Source organism: Xiphophorus hellerii, chromosome 15, assembly GCF_003331165.1.
Source record: "Xiphophorus hellerii strain 12219 chromosome 15, Xiphophorus_hellerii-4.1, whole genome shotgun sequence".
NCBI classification, from domain to species: Eukaryota; Metazoa; Chordata; class Actinopteri; order Cyprinodontiformes; family Poeciliidae; genus Xiphophorus; species Xiphophorus hellerii.
In genome coordinates this window covers 1,273,888-1,285,679 of record NC_045686.1, presented here as the reverse complement: position 1 = coordinate 1,285,679, position 11,792 = coordinate 1,273,888, and the positions used below count along the sequence as shown (strand labels likewise).

Below are 11,792 nucleotides of genomic sequence, written 5' to 3'. Positions count from 1 at the left end.
TCATTCAGTCAGGACTTTACGCTGACACTAGCCACATGCATTGCAGGTAGATTGTAGTAAAGCATTGATTAATGCCTGGTTTTAAAATTAGTTAACTGAACTTGTAGCCATTATTTTGTGCCCATTGTTGGACACCACACGGCAGGAACGAACCCGATGGAACCGTTATACCTAGGATTTCTGTCGGCTAATGTTTGGTCTGTCAGGTTTTGAAAATGGGCCGACAATCGGCCGACAGCTCTAAGATCTTGCAGGATAAGATGCGCTGGGCTTTACACTGAGGAAATGAGGAAGGGAGGAGTCAGTGGAGAGCACCGGAGTTTAGCCTTTTTTCATTCGGTGTCATCAACAGAAAGAGAAAAAGGCCGGAAGAGACGATAAAGCCGATAATTAAAATGAGGTCGATAGTTTTAATTTATTATACGATTAATTGATTTATTGTTTATCGCGACAGGCCTACCTATCCACACATGATTTTAATTGCATTTCTTATTAAATGGAAAGGCTGTAATTGCAAAATTGTGTTTGAGCACATTTGTAATGGAAACACGGCTAATGTGACTGTGTCCATGATAAATAATATAAGGTGTATTTGCAAATTTAATGCGAGGGAATGCAAAAGAAAACATTTTTCCCGTGTTTCCGCAGCATATGACAACTGACTATACATACACCAGGTCTCGGCCATGTTTGTCCTGCTCGGCGCCGTCCAGCTCCGCCTCGTCCTCGTCGCTGCCCTCAGACTCGATGGGCTTGGGGCAGCTGTAGGGGTGGCCGTTGTCATCGAAGAAGCGGCGGAAGGTGAACTCGTAAAAGGCGTGTTCGGGGTGCTTCCCGTTGCGGAACCAACCGCTCAGCGTGTCGTTGTGGTTGCTCTCGTCATCGCTCTTGCGCAGCTTTTCTGGCTCCACTGGGTCGAAGTTGGACGTGTCCGTCGGATGAGCGATGGTGGGCATGTAAGGCGCCGCTTGCTGCCTGAGGTCGCTGGAGAAGTTGACGCTCTTGAAGAAAGGGTGAGCTTTGATTTCATCGACGCCGTTCTTGCCCAGGCGGTCCTCTGGGCTGCGGCACAGCTTGACGATGAGGTCCGACGCCTCAGGGCTGAGCTTGCACTGAGGGGGGATGTGCAGCGTGCTCTTCCAGGTTATCACCTGATGTCAACAACACAGACATTAGAGACAACAAACCCTGCGGCTGCAGGACGCTGCGCAGCAGCACTGGCATACCTTCGTTTGCGTCTCCAGGGGCGTGTTCGCCAGGAACGGAGGTTGTCCCACAACCATTTCATACAGGATGACACCAACACTCCACCAGTCACAGAGCTGGGTGTATCCTGCAGCAGATATCAGTCACATGCAAGTTACTGGTTAATGCAGGGATGTCTACCTTATTTTCATTTTGGGCCTTATCAAGATAATCAATGTTCTCAAAGGCCAGTTGTGGCAGAATGTATTGATAAAACTTAAACTGTTACAACAGTTTTTTTTCACATCGACTATTTATGTGACTGTTTTGCAATCAAAATCACTAAATCACTGATTCTGTGGAGATTAACTAAGACATGTAAAGATATTTGTGCTTTTGTATGACAGTAAGTGGGATTTTTTATTACTCTTCACACTGACAAAGGACAATAGCTTGACAAGCAAAGCTGAAGCAGCAGTGGGATAGAAGTAAAATGCCGCCACCTGCAGGTAGGAATTAGCAATGTTTTTGATCACTATTGTGGAAAATTTGCAATATACTAATAGTACATCAACGTTAGCTGGAGATGGGCACCAGCACCCCGGCCAACCCCTCTAAGGGACAAGGGCGTACAGAAACTGGATGGATAATAGTACATTACTGTGACAAAGTGCGGCAAAATATTGATGTTCTCACTTGATTAAACTTAGATAGTGTTAAAATACAGCAAAACAGGAACCTCTTTAGTTGATGAATGGAAAAATAAAAGATGGTAAAGAAATACAATATGTGAAACACTCAGATTAGCATACATAACTACTACAAAAGTCAACCGTGCTTCTTGGCGTCATGCATTTTCGATCATGTTCCAATTTTTGTCCCCTCCGCTTCTCCATCAGACATTTTGACTACATAGTTGATGCTAATCCGTCATGCAGATTGACTGAATGAGCGCTGAAGATGAAACTTAAGGAGCTTGTCGAATATTTATTTTTCAAAATAGAGCAGCAGAAAGTACATTTTACATCCCACAACAAACTGTTTCTACCGTTTCTCTTTTCCTTTCTGGATTCCCGCCGCCATATTTGTTTATCAACCAGCCAGATGGCAGCCAGTCTACAACACTAAAAAGGTCTAAGCAGACGTTACAAGCTGCTCCTTCACGCAGCTCGTCTGAATGAGCGCTGAAGGTGAAACGTAAGGAGATCGTCGAGTGATTATATTTCAAATCCGAACAGCATAAAGTACATTTTGTATCACACAACGGATTCCGTTTCGACCGTTTCTCTTTTCCCTTCTGGAGTCCCACTGCCATTTTAGTTCCTGAATCAACGGCTCAGGTTTAAGAATTACCAGCGGCGCCCTCTGCTGGATGGAAGCCAAACTACAACACTAGAAGAAGGTCTAAGTGGCCGTTTTAAGTTTATCGACTTGAACAAATTTGAATCTAATAAACAATTAATCGACAATTAATTGTACGTTAATTGCTGTGGAATATTCTAGTCAGTACCTGTTCGAAGAAGAACTTCTGGAGCAATGTAGTTCGGCGTTCCCACCAGCGAGTGGGCCAAGCAGCGTTGGTGCTGCCGGGCCTTTCTCCTCTCCAGGGGCTTCAGTCGGTTGGCGCAGCGACAGTTGGCTGGATCTTCCCATTCCTTACTGAAGTCCATGCTGTCCTGCCTCACATGATCCCCTACGGAGAGGTCACACATCCTGCTGTCATTTTATTGATTAAGAGAATTTCTGGCAGGTATTAATTAAATGAGCAAGAAAAATGTGTTGTACTTATTTAATACAATTAATCAGAAGGTCAGGTCAGCTAACCGTATTTTGCAGTATTTTAAAGAAAGATAATTATCTGTTTAATTTCTAAAGCAACAAACTGAAGAAATTTTCAGACAATTTTTTTTAATCTGTTTTACTTACAGAAAAACAGATGGTGATTGTTGGCAATATTGAATCTAAAGATACTTTAAGAAAAAAAAAAGGAATTCCTAAAGACTTTAATGAGTTGTAAAAATAGTTTTACTTTTTGTAATGATGAAATCTTGCTTCATGTTACCATTTTGTTTTTATCAGTACAGATAGAAATCCAAATATATAATGCAACATAAATATATAATATTTTCCAAGGCGTTTTACAGGACTATTTTCTTTCTTCTTATTATAAATTATTATTTTGCGCCCTACTTCAGAGAACCAAAATGTTTTCCTGATAAATGGTAATAGAACTGAATTTATAAAGAACTTTTCTTGCACTGTGGCACACTTGCTGTACATATATTTACAGATACATATCTGCATTCTTTTAAATCTTTGCAAGGACTGCTCTAAGTTGCTTTTTATATTAACAGCATTTTATATTTTTACAATTTATAGCATTTTATATTTTATTTTTATTTTATCTACAACTACTACTCAGTGGTTGTTATTGTGTCTTGTCTCTATGCTGTAACTGCGAAGTAATTTCCCTGCTGGGATGAATAAAGTACTTCTATTCTATTCTATTCTATTCTATTCTATTCTATTCTAATGTCCAGTCAGAGTGCTTTACACTATGTTTACACTCACAAATGCGCACCAGGACTTTTTAAAATAAAATAAATAGATTTTCCATTACATTACGACGCTATAAATGCAAATTATATTATTTTAGATCTATTTTTGTCACCATGTTGAAAGGATACAGTTTTATAACTCTTATTTCATTTAACACAAATTTCAACAACCCACAAAAAGAAACATCTCGTTTTCTACAAAGGTTTAATATTTTCTTTGTATTTTAATACCTAAAAGCAGAAATAAAATGGAGTTCATTTGTTCCTCAAGTATACATTTATAAAATTTAAAAAATTTTTTTAAGGTTTTGCATTATTTATAGGTGTAAACATGAATTAAACTGGATCTTCAATTTAGTGACCTTTTCCTCCATTTTAATTAAAACTCATAAGTTAAAAAAACTTCATGAAATATGCACTTTGATACGTTTGTTTTGAGTTTAATAATAAAAAAAACAGGGAAAACTGACATGAAAAGTCAGGTTATTGCACTTCTAATAACTGTGCAGGTTTTTTTAAAGGGTAATAGAAACTATAACGCCAAATATCTCTCAACCATCACCTATTAATTTTATAAATATTGACTAATATATTGGTTTTTATGGATTTAAAATCAGGTGAAAAAGAATGTTACCCACCGCTCTGGTAATACTTTGAGTCGTGTGTCCATCTGAAACCGGTGCAGAGCCCGAAGTCCGTCAGCTTTATGTGTCCGTCTCTGTCTATGAGAATGTTGTCGGGCTTGATGTCTCTGTGGATGAAGCCCATCTTATGGACGCTCTCCAAAGCGCAGGTGAGCTCCGCGATGTAAAACTGAGCCAGCTCCTCCTTGAAGATGCCGAGCCGGATGAGGAGGCTCATCATGTCCCCGCCGGGAATGTACTCCATGACAAAGTACAAGTTGTCCTTGTCTTGGAAGGAGTAGTAGAGACGCACCACCCACTCGTTGTCTGCTTCAGCCAGGATGTCCCGCTCGGCCTTTACGTGAGCCACCTGGTTCCTCAGCAGCACGTCCTTCTTGCGGAGAGTCTTCATGGCGTACAGCGCCCCCGTGTCCTCCTTCCTCGCCAGGGACACTTCTCCGAAGGCGCCGATGCCGAGTGTTTTGATCCGTTTGAACATAGACTTCTCCATTTTGGCTCGCTTTAGGCGGATGTAGTTGGACTCCTTCTGAGAGAGCATCATTCGCATCTGCTTCTGGGCGTCTGAGCTCAAACCCACCTAAGAAACAAACTCGTTAAAATCTGAATCAGTGGAACTGAAAAATGCATTGAATGTGTTATTTTGTTAGACGCAAAACAGCATAAAAAAATAAGACGTATATTAAAATATATTAATATATGTATTAGCCAGAGTTGGGTAATTTGTCAAGTTTTTTAAAAATCTGGAATTGGGGGTTTTTATACTTCAGAGTGATGTCAGCATGCTGAGGGCGGCCATCTTGTTTTACAGCTTCTATTTATTTACACTTTAAATTCAGGTCAACTTTACGACTTTTACAAATATTAGGGTCAGGCTACAATTTTTTAATTGTGAGAATTACTCACACAATATTACAATAATACAGTTGCAGTAAAACAAGAAAAAGTCAAAATAATGCGAAAATAAAACAGTATTACTAGAATAACGTCATAATATTAGGAGAATGCAGTAATTTTACAACAAATCCGAAACAAAAAATAAAATGATAAATGTTGAGCATCTTGTGAAGTTATACTTTTTTTTTGTTGGTTTTACAAATAAGGAAATACTTCATCTTTTAACACATCAGGAACAAATTATTTTCAGAAAAGAGAAAAAAAAAACAGAAACTGAGGAACTCACATTAAATCTTTATGACTATTAGTTTTGTCTGATTAAACCAACATTTCTTGTAATTTTAAGATTTTCTTGTGGTGAAATTGCATGTTTACGCTGCTACTGTTACGACTATATTCTCGTAAATTCAAAGTTATTGTAACTTGGCACTAATACTCTGTCGTCCAACTCACAGAAAGGGAAAAGAAAACAATCGACTAAAATCGGAAATCGGATCTGATGTGAATATATTGGAAATTTTATTTTAAGCCATATAACCCAGCCGTCAAACTAGAGATGCACCAATCAATTAGTTAATGTTTCCCTGATTTGCAGATCAAACATTCAAAAATCTGATTTTTTTCAGTGGTTTAATAAATGCATCATCTACCAACAGCATGCACTTTTTCTGAGTTTACTAAAAACATTTTGTTGAACTTGCTGCAGTACATTTTGTCCTCATTTTGGATGATTACAGTCCTTAAAACGTCAGTAATAAAAAGGTTGGGTAAAAAGGTCAAACCTCAAAAAACATTGTTGATCAGTATCAAATGGGAAAAAGCCAGATTGGTGCATTTTACTGGTGCAAATAACCAATAAATACATTAAAAATACAGCTGAAATTATTTAAATTAACTGTATTTTCCTGAATTTTACTCATTGTGACCCAGAATGTAAATATTCAGGCATCACAGTTGATGATTAGTATGACGTGGGATATCATGCATGCACAAGAGACACCATGCTTCCAGTAGAAACACAGATATTACAAACCTTGCTGAATAAGTGATGTGTGTACATACAGGACAACAAAGATACGTTTACCTTTCAGATCAGCTGTTAATGACAGAAAGGAGGGAGAGAGAGAAAAGAGAAAGAACAGCTAAGAAAAGACAGGGTTCGTACAATTTCTCAGGAAAATTCAAGCATTCTTCAAGGTAAGTTTTCAAACTTTTCCACCATGTGCTGGAGTTAAAAACACCACACATGAACTAAAAGATATTACTTGCTAATGTCTTGTGGCAGTATTCTGCATAGTAGGGACAAGGTGAACTAAAAATATAGCAGATTTTATGTTTTGAAATGCCTCTCTAACACAAAACACTAATTAAATTTTTTTAAATCCCAAATTTTCATAACTTTAACATATAAAATATAAGCCAACCTTTATTGCAATTTCACAGATCAATAAGTCACTGAGTCATTAGGTATTATAATTATTAATTCCATCTAAACAATCCAAACAAAAATAACTTCCTGCTCAAAGTAAATGAGAGACTCAATGTACCGAAAAAAAACCACACAAAACAAATCCATAAAAAAAATGGTTTTTTTCTGGCTTTTAGCAAAAAGAAATAATTTTGGTAATTATAATGAGCTTAAAACCAGGAAAGTTTAGTCTGACTTAACTTCAGACAGCCAAGACATGTAAATCTGGATAAAAAGAAGAATGGCACACAATACAGATTTTTCATTTTACCACTTTAGCCTTTTTTACACTATTAGAAATGCATTAAAATGCACATAAAGTAAAATTCCTATTTAAACAAGAAAAACATTTTATTGCCAAAAAAGCAATACAAATTTGAACTAGGTGAAGCTAAAACTATTTATATCTAACAGCCATACTCTAATGATTTTCTAAATGCATTTTCAAGGATTTCAAGCAACCGTACGAACCCTGAAAAGTACACAAAAGGTTTGAAAAGAAGCTCAAAGTAGAAAGTAATTTAATTTAGAGGTGTTTTTTTCCTTCTTACCCTTTGCATCTCGCTTTCCAGCTGCTTCCTCCTGCGGATCCTCATCTGGTGGTTCTTCAGGATGTTCTCTACATGCTGCTCCATGAAGAACTTGAAGGCTTGAGGGGAGTACAGGTTGATTCTTCCTGACTCCCCTCTCCTCTCCTCGTCTCTGTTGCGGCGGACCGGGACAGGCGACGTAGTGATCTTCTTTTCGGCTGCGGCCGAGCTTTCGCTGCTTTCCGAAGCCTTCTCGCCGCTGCTCTCGTCAGCAGCCTCATCTCTGCCTCCACCGTACGCCGGAGGGGCGGGCGAAGGGAGGAGGTGTTTAGGATATGGCGGCGGCGGACCCTGATAGATGGGGGGTTCCATGACGACAGGCGCTTGAGAAACCGCAGGTGGCGGGTCGGGGTATGCAGGCGCAGGAGGTGACGGTGCAACCTGCTGTATCCGCTGTGGATGCGCTGGAGCGACGGCGGTGTGCATCTCGGGTTTCAGCACGCGCATGCTTTTCACCGGCTGCAGGATGGGCGTCTGCGTGATGGTGGTGACGGTGGTCGCAGACGGCTGGGAGCTGGACGAATGAGCAGGTCGATTGTTGAAGGAGTTGGAGCGAACCGGGATGTTGTGCTGCCACAACGGCGACAAGTCCTGGTTGCCGTTGGTGACGGACGCAGATGGCGGCTGACTGGACGTCAGAGGAGGAGCCAGGTTGTACATGTCGAGGTTGTGGCTGTTCCGGTTGGGAACCAGCATGGACTGAGGGATGTTTCCTCCATTTAGGTATGAAGGAGACGAAGCAGGCTGCGGCTCGTTGGAACCCTGGCGGCTGTTTACGGGGTAAGGCGGCGGAGGCTGCCGGTTGCCTCCCGGCATGTAGTCCGGCTGAGCGGAGTCATTTTGAGTCCAGGTGGGAGAAAAGGTGAATTTATGGGCAGCAGCGCGCTGATTCTGAGGCGCCGGGTTTGGATACAGATCCGGCCAGGCGCCCTGGGGGACTGGAGACATCCGCAGGGGAAGATAGTCCAGGTTCCCAGAGTACCGCTTGGTGGACGGGTTGCTTTCCCAGGATGACGTGGGAGGCATGCCATTGCGGTTCGGAGGCGGTGTGACACTCCGCACCTGAGGGGGCAGCGGAGGGTTCACCCTCTGGTTGCTAGCAGAGTGGCCTTGTGGGTAAACTGGAGGCGGTCCAGGGCTGTCAGGGTGGTACATCGTGCCGTCCACCACCAGGGGACCCATTCGAGGAGCGAGGGACTCTTTGGATCCTTTCCAACTTGGCCTCCGCAGCACAGCCTGCTGCATGTGAGACGGACCTGCACACAAACACAAAACGTTTACTGTGATAAAAATTATACACTTTCTGTAGTCTTCAGCACACTGGTGGCATAAATCTGGTTGGATTTTTATCCACTCTTTCTGGGTAACATCATCTGTAGGGTTGAAACTATCAATCATTCTGACAATTAATCCGTTATTTTGGCGATTAATTGACTGTTCTGATAACTAATCAATCAGATAAGACATTTGGCACAGTCTACAGATTTTTTACTAATCTACTTGAGCCTTTTTCAGTTTATTACAAAAACGTTGAAGGAAACAAATGATAAAATTTTTGAAATAAGAAAACCAACATATTGTACCCTAAAATGAATTATCATTTTTTAATGAAAGATTTGTAGCAGAGGATGCATCTGCAGCTAAAAACATACTTTCATCATCAACATGTGAAAAGTTCAGTCATTCTTGCTTGATTTAACATTAATAAAGTGCAGGGATGATCTGATTACTACGCTTTGATTAATCAATTAATTATTGGATTGCAAAATTTGCTTAATAAAAATTTTTTTTAACTGAATTTGATAGCAGTGAAGCCAATAATGCCACTTGAGGAGCTCTGGGTAGAATATATTTACAGAATATATTTTTAATCTTAAATGCAAAATGTTTATACTTATTATAGAGTTTGGGCTTAATTACTGCTCTGACAATTTTTTCAGCAATTGGTCTTTTTTTAATCTGTTCACTACAGTTAATGATTAATCATAAATTCATCATGATTAATCCGATTAATCATTTCGGCACCACTTCAGGTTTCACATCCAAACAGACTTCTTCACAAAAGTTGGGAGTCATTGCTCCCTAAAATGTCGTTCCAATTTGTTGCGCTTTCATCCAGGTTTTCTGTTTGTATGTTATAGTCCCGTTTATACATTTTAAAAGTTAGATTTTTTGAAATGTGTAACTTTTCAAACATGGAAAACACCAATTGATACCAAAATAAATGCATCAGTTTTTTTCTTTTTACTCGTCAGTGAAAGCATAGCACTAAAGAGCTTGGTATTAGTCACACTCTTCGACCGGTTGTATTGTCTTTTTTTAAGCAGCTGTCCTAAATCCTGCAAACAAATATGAACACTGGATCAAAAGGCAAAAAAGAAATGAAAACCTGCACTGTTCCCAGTGGATCTGATCTAATACCTGGAGCTTTCAGGCCTGTAGAGTTGGTGTTAGCAGTAGCTATCTGCTCCCTCATTGAATCCTGGTAATTCACCTTCACCATGTAGTCTGAAGGAACGCGACGGCTGCTGTTGCCCTAGGAAAGCAGAAATAAACAAAACTTAGTTTAGAAAATCAATTCAAACAAGCAATCATGCTTAGAGTCTGTTTTTACTTTTACAGTGATATTGACCTAGGTTGTTTAACCATTATTATAAGCTTTAAGCAAACTTAACTTGCTTTACTACACCTACAATGCACTTTGAGTCTCTACATACTTGGATATCGTGCAAACCACAAGGTGATTGTCAGATGTAAAACTTCTTTTGTACTGGTAACTGTACAAACTTGTCACTTCACATTGCATACCTGACATTTCCAAAATAATTCCTTCTACACAAAGTGTACCAAGTCTTTCTCGCCAATTACAGAGGTATGTACAGAATGGAAATCTCACAAATCTTTATAAGATTATGCATTTGTGAGGGATATCTTACCTCCTCAAACCCAGCAATTGATGGTTCCAGCAACATCTGCTTGTTAAGATCAGGGCCAGAAGTGGTAGAATCATTACTCTGTGAAACTTCAAAAGGCACCAAGGACTTGCGGATCTCCTGTAGCGCTTTGTGGTAGGAATGTTTTGGGGTGCTGGTGCGTCCCTGCTGCCTCGGATCTTCAGGGAGCATCTTTGCTTGTCCAACAGGGTCTGCTTTTGGAGGGTCGGAGGGTTTGGTCAGGTTGCGCAGGCTGTTCCGTATTTCCTGCAGCATCTGCTGGCTGTTACCACTGTAATTACTGGCAGGGAACGTTTTGGGTCTCATCTGTCTGTATCCTTCGGGTTTCTCCCCTCTCCTCATGTACAAGCATTTATATGAACGATGAAAATGGATGAAGAAGACGTCCACCTGTCCACCGCAGAGATGAAGAGCAGGGTATCTGATGTCTGACTTCACATCTGCATGCTGCTGCTGAAAACATCCAAAATCAAATGCATGCAAGATAAGCAAGCATGCATGTAATGCTACCAAACAGGTTGGGCAAAATGAGACAGAGGAGCAATCAACACAGATAAACATTTACCAGAACACAAATATTACGCTGTAAAAACAAAGAAAAACTATTGTTTTGAGTTGGGATCTATAAAGCACAATTTAAGGTATATTAATTTTCTTAAATTTAACCAAACTCATTTCAGATAGTTTACTTTAAAGATCTAATACCCCTTCTAATTTATTAGCTTTGTTAGCATCCGACGCTAATATTGGGCGACTTTAACGTTAACTCTCAGGCGTCGGAAAACATTTATGCCAATAATGGTTGTCACAAATATCTAAATAGTTCAAATAATATACTAACCACCTGTCAGTGACTAAAATTATGAGTTAAACTCGGTGTGAAATCTAACAGCACGGCCTGTGAGTGGAAAAGGCGTCCATTAGCCTCTATTCAACAGGTTAGCCTGCTAGCTCGGGACTTTTAACAGTTAGCTCCCGTCAAGCAACTTACCGCTGTCTGTAGCTGCCGCTTTTCTCACCACCTGTTCCTATTTCAGCAACCAGCAGTGGTTCCGGTGGTTCCTCTGTGTGAGGGATGTTGTTCTAACCCAAGACGTCCTTGTTGTGCCCCGCTGGCTGGTTCCTAGTCGTGTTAAAATTCCTGGTTCTATCCGAATGACAAGTACAAGCTTCAAAGCTAAACACAAACCCCACAGAGTGCTTCCGGTTTTCAAAATAAAGTTCCGCTAACGTTATTGTTGTTTTACTCGATAAAACATAAATAAATAAGATTCATTTTATCACAGGTGTCAAACTCCAGTCCTGGAGGGCCTCAGTCCTGCAACTTTTAGATGCGCCTCTGCTGCACCACCTGATAAAATAATTAGGTCATTAAGGCTCTGGAGAACTGATCTACACAAGGAGGAGGTAATTAAGCCGTTTCATTCCAGTGTTTTGTACCTGTTTGCACCCAGAGGTGGGTAAGGTACCGAAAAATGTTACTCTGGTAAAAAGTAAAC

The 11,792-nt window shown here is 40.3% G+C and overlaps 1 protein-coding gene across 4 annotated transcripts; it reads right to left on the bottom strand.

Moving 5' to 3' along the window:
* Positions 1-453: 453 nt before the first annotated feature.
* Positions 454-11,493, bottom strand: lats1 (large tumor suppressor kinase 1). 4 transcript variants are annotated; one of them, XM_032585499.1, is made up of 8 exons: positions 11,285-11,493; positions 10,276-10,746; positions 9,761-9,875; positions 7,301-8,595; positions 4,382-4,964; positions 2,696-2,878; positions 1,227-1,333; positions 454-1,151 (listed from the first exon to the last, which is right to left on the bottom strand). In XM_032585499.1, the coding sequence occupies exons 2-8, from the start codon at positions 10,633-10,635 to the stop codon at positions 663-665; spliced, it is 3,132 nt and encodes a 1,043-aa protein (XP_032441390.1). In that variant the 5' UTR covers positions 10,636-10,746; positions 11,285-11,493; the 3' UTR covers positions 454-662. The 4 variants fall into 4 exon arrangements, with proteins under 4 accessions (XP_032441390.1, XP_032441391.1, XP_032441392.1 ...); XM_032585500.1 differs by having other exon boundaries at positions 10,276-10,743; XM_032585501.1 differs by having other exon boundaries at positions 11,313-11,493.
* Between the last annotated feature and the right edge of the window lie 299 nt (positions 11,494-11,792).

Excerpts from the sequence above, each read along its gene's own strand:
- lats1 (XM_032585499.1), bottom strand. The coding sequence starts at position 10,635 with ATGAGGAGAGGGGAGAAACCCGAAGGATACAGACAGATGAGACCCAAA. Across the intron at positions 4,965-7,300 it reads TGGAAAGCGAGATGCAAAGG|GTGGGTTTGAGCTCAGACGC; the intron begins GTAAGAAGGAAA and ends TTTGTTTCTTAG. Across the intron at positions 1,152-1,226 it reads CCCTGGAGACGCAAACGAAG|GTGATAACCTGGAAGAGCAC; the intron begins GTATGCCAGTGC and ends TGTTGACATCAG.